At 57.0% G+C, this 21,526-nt stretch overlaps 1 protein-coding gene across 1 annotated transcript in view; it reads right to left on the bottom strand.

The window, feature by feature from the left end:
* Positions 1-21,526, bottom strand: part of Cdh22 (cadherin 22) — a 66,367-nt gene that overhangs the window by 38,633 nt on the left and 6,208 nt on the right. Inside the window, exons 2-3 of the mRNA XM_046433850.1 lie at positions 19,093-19,387; positions 7,118-7,237 (exon numbers count right to left, since the gene is read on the bottom strand). Coding sequence (XP_046289806.1) covers positions 7,118-7,237; positions 19,093-19,387 — 415 coding nt within the window. The remainder of the gene's footprint in view (positions 1-7,117; positions 7,238-19,092; positions 19,388-21,526) is intronic.

The following is a 21,526-nucleotide window of genomic DNA, read 5'->3' as shown; positions in this document are numbered from 1 at the left end:
GCCACCAGGAGAAGCATGTGCATTTGCTCTGCAGGAGATGGTCCCCAGCCCCTGGGGTGAGTTGCCTCCTTTAATCCTCGCAGCGTCCTTATGGGGAAGGGCCGTGATTATGCCCATTTTGGGGTGAGGAGACGGAGGCACAGAGAGGCCAAATACCTTGCCTAAGGTCACACTGTAGAAAACACAGAGCAAGGACTTAAATAGAGGTGCCAGAGTCCACAGTCGGAACTGCCCTTCTAGACCTCTGTGGAGAGGGAGGCCCCTGCCCAGCCTACCTCACATCCTGTCCCACTCACCCCCAGGTTCCAGGGGCCTCCGACAGAGGGACACCACCTGAGGGGTCCTGTCTCAGCTCCTGGACGGCCCTCCCTGTTTTTCTCAGTGCTAATCAGGGCAGCCCCCTTCAATCATGCAGCAAGCCCCTCGGGAGGCTCTGGTGCTGCCGTGAGATGCCCGGAGAGGAAGGGGTGCCCTCTGGGCCTCAGCGGCTCCCTTAAGTGAGTCTTTGCATTTGCACAGCAGGGGCTGCCTGGGGAGATGGAGTCTGTCCTGTCCTCTGCCCGGAGGGTGGGAAGAACACGAAGGGGGGGGGACAGGAAGAAGGGGGGGAGAGAGACAGACAGACAGAGGGGGGGACTCTAGCAAGAAACAGGAAGCCGTGCCACAGGGTAGAGACACGGAGAGGGAGAGGGACAGGAGAAAGGCCAGCTGGGGGAGGGGAGGGGGGAGGATGGAGACCTAGAGGTAGAAGGGGGGGAAGGGAAGGAAGGAATGGGAGAAATACAGGAAGAGACAGAGAGACCCACAGAGGAACAGGGAGCTAGAGAAATGGAGAGGAAGAACCACGGAGAGTGTGAAGGTGCTGGGAGTGGGCGGGAGAGGCAAGTGGACAGACGGACAGCCAGCAGCCAGCAGGCCAGAGAGCAGGGGGTGCCAGGGGAAGGGGAGGGAGCCGACTGGAGTGGACACCCTTGGCACCAGCCCTGTGGAGGTCGGTTACAGGAGGATGGCGCTGAGCGCAGAGCCCTGGGGCCCGTGTGCACTTACAGGCTCGGGCACCAAAGGCTGTTAGTGGGCTTGCAGCAGGGGCCTGGCTCTGGGTGAGGACAGAGGCTCCAGGTGGTAGCCTCCTGCTGTCCCTGCCACTCCCAGCTCCAGGGGACTGGGGGACACTCGACGCTTCTCACTTGGAAACTGGCCATGAAGTCTGAGGAGCGTGTGTTTTGGGTGCCATCTCTGGGCATCTAGGAGGCGGGCATCCAGGGACCATGCTGCCCCTGGACCCTGTTCCCAGGTCACACGCTGCTGTGGCGGTAGGTTGCTATGGTGACCGCTCTCAAAGAACCACATTTCTTGGTATCCAAAACCCTGTGTCACTCTCTCCCACGCTGAATCTGGCCTTGGCCATGTGACTTACTTGGCCTATGGGACCTCAGCAAGTGCGACTAAAGCAGGAGCCAGACAAGCCCTGTGTACTGGACCGTCCTTCTGGATTCCTGAGACCACTGTGCCAGGAAGAAGCCCAGGATGAAAGGCCACACACCAGCGGTCCCCCAGCTGCGTCAACCCCCAGTGACCTGGCAGCCAACTGTTGCCACCTGAGTGATTGCCCCCCCCCCAAAAAAAAAAAGAATGACAGACAAAAGGCGGCCTTGAGCCCTGCACTTGGGGCAGCCGCCACAGCCAACTGGTAGAAGAGCCGGCTGGTGGGGCTGTTTCTGCGGGTTTTCAGCTGCGCTTAACAGAAGGATCACCTGGGCTGGAAGGTCCAGGTCGACCTGAGCCACACCGGGGCTGTGATTCTGCTGTGGCTGAGACACAGTGGTCTCTCATCCCGCGTTGGCTGGGGATGAAGTTCCAGGGATGCAAAACCTAAAGCTGCCAGGACCCTTAAGGCCCAACGTTGGAATTTGCATAATATCCCTCTGCCACATCCTATTGGCCAAAGCAAACCACAGGCCTGCAAATCAAGGGGTGGGGAAAATAGACTCCACCTCTTGGTGGGAGGGGCAAGTCCCATTGAGGTTATGTATCTGTGGGTTCCACATCCTCAGATTCAACCAACTGCAGAATGAAAACATTCGGAAAAAAATTGAGTCTCTATGGAACACAGACAGATTTCCCCCCCATCTATTCCTCAAACAATAGAATTTAACAACCGTTTACATAGCATTTACTTTACATTAGTTGTTATACGTAATCTGGAGATGATTTAAAGTCAATGAAAGGTTGTGAGTACTATGCCATTTGGTAGAAGAGACTGGAGTGTCCATGGGTTTTGGTGTCTGCAGGGGTCCTGAAGCCAGCCTCCCACAGATCCTGAGAGATACCTTTACTGGGGCGGCACACAGGGATGGGTTATGGCCACTCTCTCTATCCCACTCCTCTCTCTGGGACAAACCCACCACGGAGGGGTCTGGGGGACGAAAACCTCAAATCAGTCCATGAAATTAGTCTTCAAACTTTCTGGCTTGGCAAATTCATTCACTCATTCATTCATTAGACCCTCACAGAGGGCCTACTATGTACCAGAGATACACAGAATCAGATACGAGCAGGGTAAAAAGCAGAGACTCTGGAGTCAGACAGACATGAGTTCATGTCTTCTTTCTACCATTTATACTCTGACCTTGGGCAAGTGTTTTTTTTTTTTTTTTTTTTTTTGTACTGGGGATTGAACTCAGGGTCATTTGACTATGAGCCACATCCTCAGCCCTATTTTGTATTTTATCTAGAGACAGGGTCTCACTGAGGTACTTAATGCCTCACTATTGCTGAGGCTGGTTTTGAACTCGTGATCCTCCTACCTCAGCCTCCCTAGTTGCTGGGATTATAGGCGTGGGCCACTGTGCCTGGCCTTGGGCAAGTTTTTGAACTGTCTGAGCTTCTGTTTTCTATTCTGTAAAATGGGATAGGCACTCGATAGGACTTAGAAGAGACCAAGCTTCTGGCAAGAGGAGCATCCACAGTTAGGAGATGTCTTGCTCATCCTTTCTTCAAGCCCTGACTTGGGCACCCTCATGAGTTGGGAGAGGCTGTGCTGGCCTTGCTCATTAGACTATCAGTATGGCCGGCACAGAATGTTCCAATGACAATTGGACTCACTGATCCCTGCTGCCCCTCCACAGCTCCCTCACAGCCTGGGGGTACCTGCCTGTCTGTTTGTGGTTTCTCTGCCAGAGCAAAACCTGGTGAGGACAGAGAAGCCAGGTCTGGTTCAACATCCTGACTCCAGGGTCCAGCACTTAGCAGGTGCTCAACAAATGTACTTTCCATTCTCTCTGGGTAAAATGGACGTCTCCAGAATTTTCAGCAGAGATCTTGGAGTCTCTGGGAATCTTTCTATTCCTGCTGGGGCGCTGGTGGGCGGGGGCTGGTAATTATAACCCGGCCACGGCTCCCCGCTGCCTTCTGCACCCATCGCCCCCAGTTCCAGCTGTTGTCCTCGCCGCCCCTGCTGTCCCCTCCAAATACTGCAGAAGGGGCTCTGGAGCCGGTGTGACGCCTCATTAGCCCGCAAATGCCATCCCTGTCGCCCCTGTGGGGGGCTTGCTGGCAGGCCTGGCCTTTAAAGCACACAAGTTAATTCCTCCCCTGGCCTCGGCCGTGGCGCCCCACCCCCGCCCTCTCACACCTTCCTCTCCGCCATTCTGCTCTGCACAGCGAGAACAGACTGTACCTCGCAGCAGCTGCTAAATATAGACCCGCAGCGGCGGAATATTCCTGGCTGGGGAAACGGAGCTGGGCAGGGTAGCAGGGCGGCTCTGGCAGGGGGCTGGGGGCACCTGGAGGAGAAATCTGGGTCTTCCTGGGAAGTGTCAGAAAGCACCCTCTCAGCCTGCGCCGGAGACCCTGGAAGAAGGACCCCGGTGGATCGCCTCTGTCCGTCTTGCAGGATGCCCCTCTTCTGGCTCGGGGGAGTTGTTTCTGCTCTCCTGGGTCCAGAACACACACTTGGCACCCTCTCCCGACCCTCTGCAGTGGGGGATGATCCCCGGAGAGTGGCTGTCCTCGGGCTGTAGAGCCCAGTCTCTCATCTGCCCACCCCTCTCAGTCCCAATTCTCAGTCCTTGCCCTTCCCTCGTATCTGTGGCTTTCTCTTCCTCTCCTCCTGAAGGCTTATCCTCTCCAAAGTCCTTACTAGAAGGACCAAGTCCCCATCACTGACATCCTCATCCCCTGTGCCCAGTGCTGGGCAGGACACCTGACCTACCTGCTGCTCCTCGGGCCTGCAGTGCTCTTGCCCCCAACTCCTGTGGCCCACACCCTCACTCCATCCAGATCTCTACCTCAAGGTCACTTCCCCAGAATAAGGCTGCCCTAATCTCTTCATCCAAGTCTACTCCCCACCCTGGTTTATGGTTCTCCCTTGCATTCATCAAGACCAAACATATAGCAATATGTCAATAAAATCTCCAGAGGGTCCTGAATGTGCCCTTTGCTGCATTCCTGGTGCCCAGAGCAGGCACATAGTAGGCACTCAATAAATACTTGAATGCATGAATAGACTCCCCCCCCCAATCCTCTCAGCAATCATACAAAGAGGCACCCTCACCCCCTGGTGCACATGGGGAGCCAAAACTTAAAGAGCCCCAAACATCCTCAGAGCTCCACACCCATATTTCAGATGGGCCCCTGGAAGTTCTGGAGGTTTCTTTCCCCCATTTTCTCTCATCCTAAAGTCAGTATGGCTGAAACGGGATTCCTTAGCTCTGCACCTGACCCCGGTGCACATTTGCTAATTCCTGGGCTCCTAATGGCTTTTGTCATTCACACTCCTCCTGCTTCTGTACGAGGTGCCCCCCACCTGGCCAATACACAGGACTAGGGGAGAGAAGAATCAGGGGATTCTAACTTTGGGACCTGGCTCTGCCCAGGGTGTGCCCTTTGCAGGATCTCACTGCACCCCCAATCTCTCCTCGCAGCATCTCCATGTACCCTCATCTTCAATCCCTATCACTTCTGGCATCCCAGCTAGACAGATGGACTAAGGAATCCAAGTGGGTGCTGAGAAAGAATGCAAGCTTTTGGGTTTGTCCTTTGGGGCTCTATGCTGGGCACCCCGGCTCTCAGGCCTCCCTGACTCCATTTCCTGCCTTGGAGCCAAGCTGTACCGCAGCAGCCCGAGGGATCTTGTTAAAATGAAAACCTGAGCATGTCACTCCCCACTCAGAAGTCATCCATGAGCCCGTGGTGGTGGTAAGGAGGAGGGGGAAGTGACTCTCCCACGTGGCTCACGGGAGCATAATCTGGTACAGTTTGGCATTATCTGTTGGGATTCCAAATGCATGTGCTCCTTGACCCAGCTTTTCTACTTCCTGAAAATTATCCTGCAGATATGCTCACACAGGCACAAAATGATGTATGTATGAGGTTATTCGCTGTAGCAGTGTTCGTGGTAGCAAAAGATTGGAAACAGCATAAGTGTCCATCAGTAGGGGAGTGTGCAATAAATTTTGGTGTATCCATAACAGGCATTAAACAGAAGAATGAGGAAGCTCTTTATGGACTGATATGGAGTAATCTTCAAGACGTATTGTGAAGCAAAAGAGCAAGCAGTGTATGCTTATAGCTACCATTCATGGAAAAAAAATAAAACAAATACCTGTGTCTTATTTTCTTATGTATGCACAGAATAGCTCTGGAAAGATTCACAGGAAAATTATATTGGTTGCCTTGGGGACACAGACTGGTTGGCTTGGGGACGGGATGGGGTGAAGAATTGCCACTAAATACTCATTTGAACTTTTTGAATTTTGAACCTTGCAATGTCTAATCTATCTTTTAAAATGACTTAATATTTTCCAAGTGAATGAATCCAAGATCTCCTAGGATGCACACACCAAGCAGCCACCTTTGGGGTTGCAATTACCAGACTAGGGAATGGGAAGTACTTTCTTTTTAACATTTATTTAATGTTTTCTAAAATGTATCACTTGAGCAAGGAGGAAAAAAGGAATGAGGATATTATGTGGAAGAGAACGCAATTCTAACTGCGCTTCAAGACTGGAATCCTCCTTCCTCCAAACCCAACCAAACCAACCCACAAACAAAAACCCCAAACCCGATTCACCAACCCCCACCTCCTGTCGTTGCCCTCAGCTTGGCTTAGGCCATCACGGTTCCTGCCACCTCTACACATGGCCTCCAGGCTCTGGTGACAGTCCCTGGGGCCGCAGTCACTCTCCTCCCTATTTTGCCTGCTCTGAGCCTCTGTCTGGAATGCCCTTCTCTGGAGTCTCCATCTGGCTGCCACCTTGCATCCCGATTGCCTGGGCCCAGGCCTGCCCCTCCTTCTACAGTCCACTGAGCCCCATCGTGGCATTTGACAAACGTTCTGTGGTGTCTGATGTCTCATCTCTCTCCCACTCCAGGGGCAGTGAGAGCGCCCCAGTGGAATCAGCAGTTCTCCCAGCTGTGTGACCTCGAGTGAGTCACTTCACCTCTCTGAGCCTCCATCCTCTCACTGTCTTCCCTGGCACTCTCCCAAGGCCCCTGAGAGACTAGTTAGGTTCTAACCCCAGAGTAAGGGAAGTGGGGGTTGGTGGGTGCTGCACCCCTGTTTGGAGGGGGTGGTGAGGGGGGAGTGGGTTGTGGGAAAGCGGCCTCTAAGCGTTTGCCTCTCCATCAGATCCTCAACAGCAGCCCGGTAAGCAGAGCTTTCAAACCCCCGAAAGAAGCCCCTCCCAGGACTGCTGAAAGAGACCCTCGCGACCCCATAAGGACTGAGGATGCGCCTGCCTCAGATGAGCCCAAGGACTAACGAGGCCGCTGAGTTCAGACGCTGAGGTCCTGCCTTTTGTCTTCCTGTTAGTCCTGCAGGGGCCCCTCCCCATTTTTCTGTTGCCCGGCACGCCCTCTTCCTGCCCCGATGCCCCTCCTTCCCCTGGCCCGGAGTCTCTGGACCCTGCAAGGTGCCTGTCTATCATCCTCTGAGGCACACGTCAGCCTCGGGTCAGAAGGCTAGAGTTCAAGTCCGGGTGGTTCTCCACCTGCCCCTTGGGCACCGCCCCCTGCCAGTCTCTGCCTCAGGTCACGCCCCTTACAGCCCCCAAGATCCACCCTCTGGCCCCGCCCCCCCGGCCCCGCCGCCCCTCTGGCCCCGCCCCGCCCTCACCGGTCTTAGGGTCCACGGTGAAGTGGGGCTCGCCATCCAGCACGCTGTACACCAGCCGGGCGCTGCTGCCGTACGTGGGGTCATCTGCATCCGAGGCCATCACCTGCATCACGGACGTGCCTGAGTCCCGGGGACCAAGCAAGACAGGGGGTCACTGCAGCTGTTGTACTCCTCCCTCCACCTCGCCCACCCCCGGGAAGCTGGGAGAGGAGACCCTCTGGAGGTCACTGAAGCCAGCCCCCTCACACACCCCATTCCCACGTCGAGTCACGGGGGCTGCACCCCCGGGCCCTCCTAGTGGCCAGGGGTTACCATGGAGTCCCGTCTGGATGTCACCTCCCCAGGGTGGTTCCTGGCAGCGGGGCTCTGAATGTGCTCCCTCCCCAACAAGACGGGGATGCCCCTGGTCTCCCGGCACCCGGCTGAGGGAATGGATTCTGAACTTCCAGCACCGAGTGGCTGGGGGCAGCCTCTCAAAGGTGGTGGCAGCAATCATCATCCCGGTTAAGGTCGCCACAGTCAGAGTCCGAGCCAGGACCAGAGACCAGGCACCTGCCTCCTGACCCAGAGGTCTTAACCACTCCAGCCCCTTTGGCTCCTCAGAACTCTGCCTCTCCGCCCCCACCTTGGCAGGAGGGGACAGACAGCCCAGAGGGACAGCTGAGTTCACTGGGGCTGGGGGTTGGTGTCTCGGGGGCCCTGGGCAGTAGAACTCAGTGCCCAGCTTTCCCCTTGGAAAGCAGCTTGGGCCGGTGCCCTCCCTGCCCCTCCTCCGGGTGCCCAGCAGCCCCCCACAGTCCCAGGCGCTGGTCCTCATGCTCTGCACGTAGCCTGCTGGGGAGAGTATAAATTGGATAAAAGTCCATCAAACAGCGGCAATTAAGTTATTGATTTTCGACGCTGCCTCATTAAACTGGGAGCTTCTCTCGGCCTGTCCCAGAGATGGCTCTAATTTGACATCATGTTCAATTTGACGAAAGCAGGGCTTGGGACGTGAGCCTGGACCGGGTGGGGGAGGGGTCAATCGGAGGGGCCAGCGAAGCTGTCTAGTCCATCTGAACCTTTCCAGAAAGACGGAATGGGCTGGAAGACCCAGAGGGAGCCTTGGGGGCTTGGGATGTAACCCAATGGAAGGAGATCGAGACCCCACCTCAGGGACATGCCCTCTGATGGGTGGGCATCTCCCACTGGGATTGGCTGGGGTGCTCCCTCCAACAGGGCTGGGCTCTCGGGGCTGGCACAGTGGCATGCTGGGAGGTGAGGCCAGTTCACTGTTTGGCTAATGAGTGAGCCTGGAAGTGCTACTGCAGCAGTTCTGCTCAGCCCAGCCCGCTGCCCGCCTCTCCCGCCTCCCGCCTGGGGCCCTCGATCATTCCAGACAGACACATGTATTTATTTTTCACTCCTTTGCATTTCTCATTTCCCTCTCTGGGTCCCCCTCCCAGCCAGAGCCTCCCAAGCCGGCCCTGCAATGCGCCTCTCTTTGGCGGCTCCAGCTCCATGTCAACCGTGTCCAAGTTGCCCTGACAAGCTGGGGACGAGGAGTGGGCAAGCCCCCTCCCTCCTGTTGCTGGTGCCTGAGATCTCCGACTCAGTGCCAAGGACACGGCCCCAGATGCTCACTGACTACACAGAGAAGGAGCGCCACTCCACACCTGGCTTTACCAGCCCCTTAAATCCATTACCTCTAACCCTCTGAGCATCTCAGAGATGCAGAGTGGGCGCCTAATACCACAGGGGAGGACACAGGCCAGAGAGGGCGAAAGACTTGACTGAGGTCACAGTGTGAAGTAGCTGTGGGATTCGAACCCAGGACTGTGAGGCCAAAGCCTTCCTGGGTACCAATAACAGCATAAGCAGGGAGTGTGGGGACAGTGGCTCGTTGTACTGAATCATAATCAGTGGTGGCACTGCCATTTATTAGACTTTTGACCTTGGACATGTCATGAACCCCTTCATGCCTCAACCCCCTCATTCATGAAATGAAGTGACAGCATCACCAAACTCCCGAGATGGGTTTGAGAATTCAAATAGATTTTCGTGTTCAGCACCAAGGACAGTGACTGGGCCACACTAAGAACCCGATCCATGCAGGTGGTTGCTGTCTCTGGGGCCCGCAGGCCAGCGCACAGTGCCATCACGCCTCCCTGGCAGAGGTATTGAAATGGGAGAAGATACATAAAGCATCAGGCTCGTGACAGTGCTCCATAGAGGGTGGCTGTTGGATGTTAGGAGGGAGGATCTCCACTCACTCCTCCTGCCTGTTCCCTCCACCCCATGGGCAAGGCACAGTGTCGGGCTGAGCAACTCCCCAGGGACATGGCTGAGCGCACTCTCTCTCCTTCTCTCTCTCCCTGGCTGCATCCCAGGGACTCCCGCGGGGATGATGGAATCATTTCCCCAATCTGGGATTCTTTATTGCAGCCATTACAGTTAATGCCGACACGTTGGGACCGTGAAGGGCCAGTGATTCACCACCGCTCTCCCAGGCCCTGCAGGAACGACTTCTTCAGGCCACACACCCTCCCACCTCCCCCAGTCAGTGGCTCCCTGGAACTGGAGACAAGGGGTCCCAGGCTCATGGCTGCTGTGAGCCCCTCAGGGTCATCCTTCCTAGGTGGACCTCCCCCCCAGGCCCAGCACAAGGTACTGCCACGGCCAGTCTGAGATCTCACTACAGCTCTATGACATAGGTGGAGTGGGGAAGGGATACCCCACCTTTCTGACATCCACTGATTTCTGTGGTGTAAATACTCCCACCATGGCCCAATTTCAAGTCACCAGTGTGATATCACAAAACTTCTGAAAATCGATATGCCTTTCGTGAACTGAAACCCAAGATTACATATTATTATTCAATAACAATGACTACTACAGATTGCCTTTGTTGAATTACTACTTTGTGCTGGATACCGTGGTGCAAGCCATAGTATGGGTTATCTCATGAAAATAACCTGGAAAAGAACCCGGTCCTCAAGGCCCTGCCGTGAGCCCTGTGGAAATTTCCACTTTCCAGATGAGGATGTGGAGGCTGAGTTGAGCTCGGAACTTCTTCATGCCCAATGTCCTCAGTGATGGCACCACCAAACCCTTTATGAGATCTCAGATTCCCATGTTCAGCACCAAGGACAGCGCCTGGCTGGGTGTTTCAGGTAAGGAAGTTGGGGAGGCAGGATTCAAGCGCAGGTGGATCTGATGTCCAAACTCACCTGGATCCTGCCTTAAAGGCAAGAGGGGGTCAACTGGAGTCAAAGTAGATGGGCGAACGAAAGAGGGAAAACTCAGAGAAAGGAGAAGGCGGGGAGAGGAGAGGAAGGGCGGGAGTCTTGGGCAGCCGGTCCAAGCCCAGACTTCCGGGAGTGGGCTGGGGTTGCTGGGACAAGCAGGGCACTGTCCAGGGTGCTGCCCACCAGCCCTTCCTACTAAATGGTGCTTGAGAGCCTAAGTCCAGGCTGGATGAGGACAGGAAGGCTGCCCAAGGGATTCTTGGGTAAACAGGATCTTGGGGCTCAGGGGTTCATGCGGAATGTGAAATATGGACAGGCAGGTCCTCGAGGGCACAGAACCCATGGCTCTCACCCTGTCTACACATCAGAGAAAGCTCTTGGGAGTTTTAAAATAAAACTGATGCTGAACCCCGTCCTAGACCAGCTAAACAGGGCTCTTGGGGTGGAGCCGGGGAGGGCATTTTTATAAGCTCCGGAGTGATTCTCAAGGGCCTCCTGGGCTAAGAACTACGGAAGCCCTGGATCCACATCCTGACTGAACTGACGAGAGAACTGAGTCACGGAGAGGTTCGATGACATCCAGGGTCACATCATTAGTAACTAGTAGGGGGAAATTCCAAGCCAGCTCTGCCTAGCCAGCAGGTCACTCTCCTGGACTCATGCACCTGTCCTGAGGTTGACCAGAAGGCAGCACAAGGTGCCTCACACCCACCAACTGTGGAGAAGTCACAGTCCTGAGAGAAGACGCTCCTCACACCTCCAAGGAGAATGGGTGAGCTTTGGCCTCAGGGTCCTGGGTTCAAATCCCACCATGTCCTCACACCCTATCCTCGGTCAAGTCTTTCCCCGTCTGGCCTGTTTCCTCACCTGCACTATGAGAAGGTGCCTCCTGTATCTCTGAGATGCTCGGAGGGTGAGAGATGATGGATCCAAGAGGCTGGTAAGACTGGGGGGCAGTGGGTGCCCATGGGAGCTCACTCCTTTCCTCCTCTGTGTAGTCAGGAAGCAGCTGGTGCCATGTCCCGGACCCTGAGTAGGCTCCACTGGGCACCAGCATCCGGAGGCAGGGGGTTGCCGATTTCTCATGGTGTATGGGTAGCTCTCACATGGTCCATCCCGGGTGGAATTGGGACCTGTGTCCTGCTTTGTCCCTTAACACTTGCTGTGGGGGGTGGGGGTGCAACCGAGGCCCCAGCGGGCTCCAGGAGTGGGTGGCCCTGCTTGGAGCGGAGCTCGGGGACGGCACACAGGTCTCACTGCAGCCCTGTCCCCAGCTCTGTGTGTGGCTGCAGGAAAATCACTGAGCTGACGGGCAGACAGGGACCTGGTCCCCCTTCTGCAAAATGGAGATCACACCTTGTCCCCCTGATCCCTGGGTGTGGGAGACCCCTTGATGAGAAGGAAGAAATGAAGCCTCCGGAAAAGAACCCGGTCCTCAATGACGGTGAGCAAGTGTCATTATTCTGAAGATGTTTGTGATTATTACCACCCTGCTTCTTCCCTACCTCCTCTGCTACCCTGCTGGGCCTGGGGACACCCCAGGCTCACATTTAGCTTCTCAAACATTTGTAAAAAAAAAAAAAAAACAAAAAAAACCCGAGTCCCACCCCCTGCTGCTGCCAGCACTGCACGGAACGCTTTCTATTAAAAATTAAAAACCACTTGTCGAGTCCGGGGACGCTCAGATCACACAGGAAACAAACCCCTCCCCAAGCTCCCCCCCAGCTCCCTCTGGATCACGGCTCACAACGCTGGCTCACAGGGCCACTCTTGACCTTGCTGCCGGCCACCCACGCAGGGCAGCTCAATGCAGATGAATAACACCCAGGGGAGGCAGAGAGGCCGCCGCACAGGAGGCGAGGCTGCAGGACCGAGAGGGACGGGTGGGTCCACAGCCCAGCAGAGGAGGGGGGAGCACCAAGAGGAGGGGCAAGAAAGTGGGTTCGAGGTGGAGAAATGAGGGACCAATGGACACAGGGACAGAAAGCGGGGCAGAGAGCACAACAGGAAGAGGCAGAAACACAGAGGTCAAGTAGAGGCAGAGAAAATGGAATAGAGACAGAAACACCTATGACGCAGGGTGGGGGACAGCAGGAGGAGGGACAAGGAGCAGAAAAGTGAGGCCAGGCACCGTGAGCTGAGGGACCCTGCACATTGCAAACACCCTTCTCCAGGGGCCCGGGCTCCAGAACACCCTCCTCTCACTCTTTCTTTCTTTATAGATCCCAGTGAGAGTCTTGCCCACCCAGGCAGCCCCTGCGTGTCTGTGTGAACCTAATAAATTCCCCTGAGAAAGAGGACTCTCCTGCCACCCCAAAGTGAGACCCACAAGCTCCTCTGTCCCCTCAACATTTACATGCTCCATCGCCATGTAGTCTACTGACCTTGTCTATTTGGACAGCCACATTTTAAGACCCCTCAGAAGCATCCTCTGCCAGTTTCTGTAAGTAAACATTTGTGTTCATGATTCACGAGCGTTCGTTCCTCCCACACCTAGAGAGCCCCCAGTCTGTGCTAGGCCCTTGAAGGCGGCTTTATCACCTAGCACCCAGCACCCCACGGGTACGTGGCCTGGCACAAGACAGAGCTCATGTTTGGTGGATGATTTGTCGATGGGAAAAGACAAAGAGAGACATGGACCGCTCCTTCCTGTGCAAATCACCTGAGCCCCAGGGCCATCTCCTGAAGGCCAGGGCCTCTGCTCCCCTCTGCCACCTCTCCCCACCGGAGACCTCCTGCCCCCCTCCCCGACCTGGGTGGTGAAAGCCAGTGCCGTTGCTAGGCAAGGAGATATTGCACATATAGATCTTCCTGGACTTTAATTAAAAACATCTTTAGAAGTCGTCTCTGCAGAGGCCCGCGATTGATTCCTGGCTTGGGCCTGAGGGCTGCTGAGCCGCACTCTCTCTGGCTGCAGATGGGACAATCAGAGGCTCCCAGCCTGCTGCCGCCCTCCCCAAATGAGACCCTTGGGGAGCACCGTGCCTCCTGCCTTCCCCTTCCCTCTCACCCCCCAGCCTTGGATTCAGCCATCCTCCTAGTCTCCCACTTTCATTTTCCGTCCTCTCTCAAGCCTCAGTTTCCTTGGCTGTAAAATGGGGAGGTCAGCTTCCCCGGAAGAGCTCCCGGGAGGACCGAATGCCATCAGAGGCTTTCGGACTAGAGGTTCCTGTGCGAGAAGCGGTCAGGACTGCTCCCCCCGGGGAGCCACGGAGGCTGCCCAGGGTCTCGGGTCCCGTTTCCAGGTTCTGGGTCCACGGCTGTGGCTCCGGCTCTAACCGTGGAGACTCCGACGAGTCACTTTATCTCTCATTGCGTTTATTTCCTCATTGGCAAAATGAGGACAGTGATACCTGCCCTGCTTATTCCCCAGGATTGCGAGGATAAAGGAAAATCGCTCTGTGAAAGCCGCGGTGGCTGATAGCTATTATTTAGTGAATGTCCCAAGAAGCACAGCCTCCACTACAAAACAGGCTCTTTCCGCCCATTACAGACGCTGCTCACAGGAGAATCGGAGAACACAGGCACGGCTGCGGCAGGGCCCTGCCCATTCCAGTCTGTCGAGCCCCTGTCCCGGGGCCCAGCAGTGCCAATTCTAGGGCACATAAGCCACTGCCTTCTCCACGCTGCTCGTAGCAGACGCCACTAATCCATTGGGGCACTCATTTCTGCTGAGCCTCCATCTTGGGTTCCTCAACGCAGCCCTGGTCACTACCAATTGATCAAAGCTGGTGCAGGAGATGGAATGGACCTGCCACTTGTCTGAGGTCAGGGGCAGTGTTCTGCTCACCTGGGCATCCGCTCTTACCTAGCAAAGGGCTGTGTACACAGTAGGCACTAATAAGTGTTTACTAAATGGAAAGCAGCTACTTCTTTTTCTACCCTCGCTGGGTCTAAGTACAAAGCAGGTGCTCGTCCATGTTGGCTGAGTTGGGTGACTCATCTTGCAAGCTCTACAAAACCAAGGACTTGTGATCTAATAGGTCTAATAAACATTTGTGGATTTAATTATATTACTCCTCTTTACATCCCCTGCATTGCCCAGAAAAAAAAAATGTAGTGGTTGATCCACGTGTCTTGGACTGGGTTTCTCATTTCTGTGTTCTAGTGGTGCCAGGTACAGTGTCTGGTACACAGCTGTGTTAGTAAGCAGGTGAAGTTGGACCGAGTGTCGACCCTTCGGGATCCTTCCTGTCTGCTAGTTAGATGCGACACACTAGGAAAGGGGTCCCAGACCCTACAGTGAGAGATCACCCGCCTCTCTCTCCGCTGATGGCTCCCCGAGTGGAATCTCTAGCCCCTTTGCTCTGCCGAGACTCAGGCTCATAGATCCACCTGTCCCCTTGACATCTCCACTTGGACTTCCAGGGGATGTCTCCATCTGGACACGTCCAAGGATGAATTCTTGATTCATTTTGCAAACTTGTCCTTGCTGGAGCGCCGAGTCTCAGTCTCTGTCTCAGTCACAGCAGCTGCAGCTCCATCCAGCTCTTGGGGTCAGAACTGCAGCACCAGCCGGTCTCCGGGCCTCCCACCCTACAGTCCCCACCAACCCCGTGGCTCTCCCTTCAACGCATGAGTCCCACCTCTCCTCACACCTACACCCATCCCTGCCACTGCACCTGGCGCCTGCACAGGGCAGCTCCTCCTCACTTCCCCTCCCTCCTGCCCCGCCCCCGACAGTCTATCTTCAACACCACAACCCCGCCGTTCTTTAAAAAAAATCAGTTGGCTGGCCTCACCCTCCCGCTCCCTGTGTCACTCCGAGTACAACTGAAAGCCTTCCACGGCTCCAGGTCTTACGTGACCCAGCTTCTCTGGCCTTCCTCTGAGGTACCCCGACGTTCTCAGCACGACGTACTCTTCTTCAGCCACACTGATGTCCTTGCTGTCCCTCAGATATGACCGACACACTGTGCCTCAGGACCTTGGCACTTTCTGTTCCTGTGCCTTGAACATTCTTCTAATTTAGTGGTTCTCCAAGCGCGGTCCCCACACCAGCAGCATCACCTGGGCATGGGCCGCCATTTCAAAAGGTCCCGACCTACTGAATCAGAGACCCTGGAGTGGCGGGACCTGGGGGCGTAGGTCAGCGTTGGAGCCCTTACCTAGCCTGCACAGGGCCCGGGTTCCATCCCCAGCACCGCGGAGACAGACAAATGAACCCCGGGGTGGGGGGTGGCAACTCATGCCTTCCTGAGCTCCACAGGTAACTGGGAGCACAGTGGGGTTGGAAAACCACCATTTCCCAGAGCTTTTTGGTTCTCTTCCTTGAGTCTACGATCGAGTGTCCACTTCGAATGTCCCTGACCCTTGTACCTACGACATCGCTCCCCCAAATCACTGCCTGCTCCCTGTTCTGCTCCCTGCACTAGTGGCTTAGGCGTTTCTTTCCTGTCTCTGCTCGAGCATGTAGACCTCAGACCCCCAGAGCCTGCAGTGCCGGGCACATAGTAGGCCCTCAATAAACACCTGTGAATGATATGAACGACCCCCTTTAATGCTCAGAAGGGTAGCTGGCCCAGAGGAGCACAGGGAGCGGCCACGGTCACCGGCGGCTGGCCCTCCACTCCAGGATCTGCTGCCTGCACCAGGCCCAGCGTGGCGGGTGCCCCTCCCCAGGAGCGCGGCTCTCGGGCCCCCCGGCACACTTCCCTTCCCTTTTAAAGTCTGAGTGGTTTAATTTGCGAGCACTGCTGCCTTTCATGTCCCAAGCTGCGTCCCTGCTCCCTCTGATCTCCGAGGCTGCCCAACCCAGCTGCTGCTTGTCGGCCCGCCCCCCCAGCCCGGATCAGGAGGCTCAGTAATTGTGACTGATTTTCAAAGCTGCCTGGAGCCTCCGCGAGCACCCAGTGCCGGGTTTGCTTCTCCTTCAAAAAGTTGCTCAAATAAAACAAACTGATTTGATTTCTGCCTCCTCCTTCCTGCTCCTGGTTCCCCGGCTTGTCCAAATTGAGTGGCCGGCCCAGCCGTGGGAAGTGGTGAGCTGGGACAGGGAGACGCGGCCGGCTGGGCGTTGGCCAGAGCCTGGGCTCAGCTCTGCCTCTGGCTCTGTGGGCCTGGGATGAGTCATCGCTGGCCTCCCGCACTCAGTTTTCTCATGGTGACACCAGGACTTTGCCCCTCAGAGTCTGGGAGCCAAGCCCAGCAACCGGCTCGGTCAGACGTGCCACGTGACCAGGGTGGTCTCTCCTCCCTGGGCCTGGCCTTGCTCTCTGTTCAGCGGGATGTAAGTCAGACCTGGCCCTGGAGCTGCGGAGAGGAGGCCAAGAGCCTGCGGCGGGCAGGGGAGCTGTCTAAGGTGCAGCTCGAGCCCCTCAGGCCCAGGCCTCTTGCTGTCTTTCTGGCGTGTTCCACGCGCAGATGTGTAGGTGAATCTGGAGCACGGGCAGCCGGGACCCTGTCTTCTTGGGCCCGAGGAACAGTGGGTGGGGTGGGGCTGGGGACCCGGGCAGCCAGGGACTGCAGCTGCCTCTGGCTTGTGGTGACCGTGGGCAAGTCTCCATCTCCCTGAGCCCCAGTTCCCTAGGGACAAAATTAACCTCCAAGATCTTGCCAGGCTCGAAGTTCAATGGGCCTTTGCCCCCGACAACTTCCAAAGGCGTCTCCCCAGCCCAGGGCTCTCGGGGCCCTGTCTACTCAATGGCCGTTCCAAACCTCTCCACCTGGCTGCCTCAGGAGCACCGGAACTCGGCGTATCGGAAACCAACGCGGCTCCCCCTCCTTCTCCCCCAGCTGCTCCTCCAGCTCAGGAAATGGACACCCGTCCACTCAGTCACTCAGGCCGGAATCCCACAGCACCCTTCCCTGTCTCCCACCCCACCCCCAATCTACTAGCAAACGCTGTAGCTCTACCTTAAAACAGACCCACAAGTCGACCCCATTTCAGCACCTCCACTGCCACCGTCTTGTTCCAAGGCACCGCCGGGTCCCCAGCTAGGTAACTGCAATGTCCCCCTCCAGGGGCCACGGGCTCCTGCCTTTGCCGCCTGCGCGTCATAGAACCGCCATGAGATCCGGGTAAACTCAGCCAGATCCTGACCTTCTTCTAAATGAAGCCTCCGCGGACCCCCAGCTGGCTCAGCGTGAAAGACAAAGCCGTGGCCATGGTCCTCCTGACTGGGATCTGGTCACAGGATGCTGTCTGCTTTTTCACTGCTGCGTCCCCAGTGTCTAGCACACAGTAGGTACTCAACAAATATCTGATACATGAACGCATGAAGGAACTGTTCCAACAGACCTCGGCAGGTCTCGAGCGTGCACAGGCCTGAGTGCCCCTCAGCTGGCCACGCATGTGCACACAGGTGTGGGATGCACGGGTACGTCAGCCCCACGTGTCCCCGCGAGGCGCACAGCCCATTCACACCTGTTCCCCGGCCTCTCCCCATCCTTTGACCACAGAAAATGCTCCCCCCATCCTTAGATTACAGATTATGCTCCCTCCAAGAACCCAAGGACCCCCGGCCTCTGACCCAGGCCTTGTGAACCCAAGGACCCCGGGCCTCGGGGAGGTGCGGAGACGGCACAGAGCCCGTGGCTGTGGGGAGCCGGCCGTGGAGTGTGGTCGGGGACCCCGGCGCTGCTCCCTTCCAGCTGGCTCTCAGGTGGCTAACGAGGTTGGGGAAGGGGTGCGGCGGGTACTGGCTGTACCCTCACCCTGTGACTCCAGTTCCTCAGGAACCCTGGGCTCTGTGGTGCTTTGATGGCCAGACAACAGTCTGGGGACCCCACAGGGTCCTCCAAACTTGAGCCTCAGTGTCCTGTTCTGAGCCTGGCTGTGCCTTACGCCCTCCTGTAGATGTGCCTTTCACTGTTTGCTTCCCTCTCTGTGCATCTGACTGTGTGCAGCTCCCTGGCTGCTGGCAGCCACCCCGGGGACATGCCACTGTTCTGTGTCGGGGCCTCGGCCTCTCTGCGTGGGCCTGGGTCCCCAACTGTTGGCCAGTTGGACCTACCTCCTGAGAGGTGAGCAAAGAGGTCTGTGCCCAGGAGGGGCTGCACCCCTGGACAGAGCCACACCTACGACCTTTGCCACAGCCTCGCACACAGCCCCACAGAGACACGGACCTGCCTGTGGACGGTGACAGGCCACCGGCGTGGCGATGGCTGCCTGGGCTTGTGCCTGGGTCCCACAGGCAGCGGAGTTTGCACAGAGGCTCTCTCTGCCTGAGGGCTGTTCCCTACGCAGGGGCCGAGTATGGCCAGGTCCAGGTGCCAGGTGGAGTCTGGGTGTGTGGCTGGGTCCTGTTCCACTGTGACCTGCTGTGGCTGTGGCGGGTGGCAGGTGTTCCTCTATAGTTGTGCCTGGAGATGGGGTGGCATCCTGGGGGCAGAGGCCAAGGGCTGTGCTGCATCTGGCTGCAGCTGAGCCTCCATGAGGGTTGGGCCCAGGTCTCAGCTGGCGTGTGGCCCTGTCCTATGCTGCCTGTGCGGGGGCAGCCTGGGAGCAGGGTCATCACAGGGGCTTGTGCATGGGGCTGGGTGGCACCCGGGTGTGCTGCTGTGTCTGTGCCTGGGACTAGTGACAGTGTATGTCTGAGTGTGTCACCGAGTCCATGTGCAGGCTGTGAGCATGGATGTGGCTGAGGTCACAGGTGTGCCCCTCTGACCCGATCACATCTGCACCGGGTGCCCTGGGCAGCAGTCCCTGTCCCTCCTGCCCCTAACAGCAGGCTTCACTCAGGACCTGGCAGCACCCGGGGACGCGTCACCCTGCCTCCCCCTGGAACCCCGGCTCCCACAGCGCACCTGTGGGCGAGAGCTCGGCCACACTGCCGATGTAGGGGCCGTGCAGGAAGCGGGGCTCGCTGTCGTTGATGTCCTGCACCTTGATGATGAACTCCGACTCGGGCTCCAGCAGGCGGTTGGTGGCCCGGTCCCGTGCCTGGGCCCGCAGCGTGTAGAAGGTCTTCTGCTCCCGGTCCAGGCGCTCCATGGCATGGATGTCGCCGGTCAGCTCGTCGATCAGGAAGATGGTCCCAGCGCCCTCTCCTGAGATGGTGTACTTGATGGCACCGTCACCCTCATCGGAGTCCGAGTGGATCTGGGGAGGCGGGAGGAGGGCGGAGTGAGGGCGGGGAGGGGGCTCCTCTCTGCCGCCCACCCCGGCCCCGGGGGCCCATTCCTGTCCACCTCTCCTTCAACGCACCTCCTTCACCGATGGCCCTGTGGTCCAGAGCCATCTGAGCCTGTCTCCGGCCTGGGGTACTCAGCAGCCCTCTGGGGCTCCGCCTGCTGCGGTCCTGACCTGCAGCCCGCCCTCCCTGGGCCGGAGCTCTCAGCCTCAGAGGGCGGTCTGAACACTTCCTTCCTCGCTCCCAACCCTCCCGTGGCTCCCTGTCCTATATAAAGGAAGTCCAGAGATGCTTCCTTGCAGCTTGTAGAGCCCTTGGGCTCCGACCTTGAGCCCTCAGCCTTATTATTTCTCTGCCTACTGAAAATCCACTGGCCCTGCAAGGCTCGGCTCCAATGCCAGAGCTTTCCTGGAGCCCCACCCCCATATCCACTTCCAAGGTCTCTCTACATCAAGCTACATTACCACGATCAATCTTCTAAGATCAGGGTAGCCAGGGCTTCTCAGACCTCACTGTGCAGCCTGATCACCTGGGCATCTCACTAAAATGCAGCTTTGGACTCCATAGTCCAGGGCAGAGCCTCTGGGTTTGCATGTCCAACGTGCAGCCGAGCTGGGCCACAGGCCCGACTCCCACAAGGCTTCAGGTGAGCGTGGCATCACATGCCTCTCAGCCAGCACAAGGAGAAGCAGTCTCGGGCCTTGGCACATGGAGGGGACGGGAGTGAAGGGAGAGGGAGGGAAGGGGACGCAACCGCAGGAGCACCTGCTGCGTGCTGGGCAGGGTGCCTCACCTCATTCAGCACTTTAGGAAGTGAACCCTGCTAGAGTGGGCTCGCTCCTCGTTATTATCACTTCTTCCTACTGAGGATCGGAGACGTGGGAGGATGCGCTTCATGTTAGACCACCAACGAGCAGCCTGACTCCCCCCTGGGCTCTTCTGCTGCACCCTAAAGCCTCTGCAGAGGAGCCCCCAGGAAGGAAGAGGGGTGTGGCCTGGGCACGCCTTGGCTCCCGTGTCATTGCCCTGTGTGTCCTCTGACAAGTCACAGTTCTCTTGAGCTGCTTCTTCATCTGCAACTCCAGCAGTCGGAGAAGTAGGAGTTGAAGGGTTCGCTGAGAAGAGAGTCCCTGAGGCCCTTCGCAGCTGCCCAGCAGCAGCGACATGCGCAGTATCTAACAGTCAGCATGGTGGGGGCCCTGCCTGTTGAGTGGCCTCCTGCTGGGCCAGGCAGGAGCTCTGGGAGGATGGAACAGGGGGACGTCTGAGGGGCAGAGAGCAGGGGTGGGGGAGGAGGTGGGCTACTGGCCGTGGGTGTGGAGGTTTTGCACTATTGTAACCACTGGTACACTAGACCTGACTGTGCCAGCTGAAGATCATAGTAAGTGTCCAATAAATGAGAGCCAGTGTTTGATATGATTACCAAACCATCTCTGTCTGTAACTGGTTCCGTCCTGCTGGGCTCCAGAGCTCAGGCGGCTTTTAAAGCACGGAGATCTCTTGGGGGAGGAGCCATCAAGTCTGTTTTCTTGCAAAGAGAAACACCCACGACTTTACCCTCCAGTGCCCAAACCTCCCAGGCAGCCCTGAGCAGAGGAAAATCCATCTCAGGAAGCCGGTGACTTTGGACGGGTCCTCGCTCCCTCTAAGCGTCCATGGAGGTGGGGTAATGAGCGAGACGGTCCCTAAAGTCCCTTTCAGCGCGGGCTGCCATGGACCCCGGCCCCCTCAGCAGGGAAACAGGAGCCAATGAATCCATCACGTCAGGAAGAGGGAGGGAAGGCCACCCCGCCACGCGGGAGGAGCCCGGGTGTAAATTCTGCTGGTAGAACGTGGTGTCTGAAAGGTGGATTATAGAAGTGCCATTTGGAAGATTGAATGGCCCATAAACATTTTCATATTTCATTAGCCGATTAATGGGCATCTCTCTCTTTTTGGCGAGTCTGCTGATTCTCAGCAGAAATTGCGGGGAGTAAATGGAGGCGTCTGGTGGAACCTTTCCGGGTCCCCATCCTGTTATAGATTGCCCCAATTAATGCCCGTCCTGGGCTCCGCCGAGAAGCCTTCTTCCTGTCCAGTTACTGTTAATAGATTTCTCATAAGTGGCT

The sequence above is a fragment of the Marmota monax genome, unplaced genomic scaffold (assembly GCF_021218885.2).
Source record: "Marmota monax isolate L192 unplaced genomic scaffold, Marmota_monax_Labrador192_F-V1.1 WCK01_AAM20220418_F8-fsc00014, whole genome shotgun sequence".
NCBI lineage: Eukaryota > Metazoa > Chordata > Mammalia > Rodentia > Sciuridae > Marmota > Marmota monax.
This window is presented reverse-complemented; position numbering and strand designations above follow the sequence as displayed.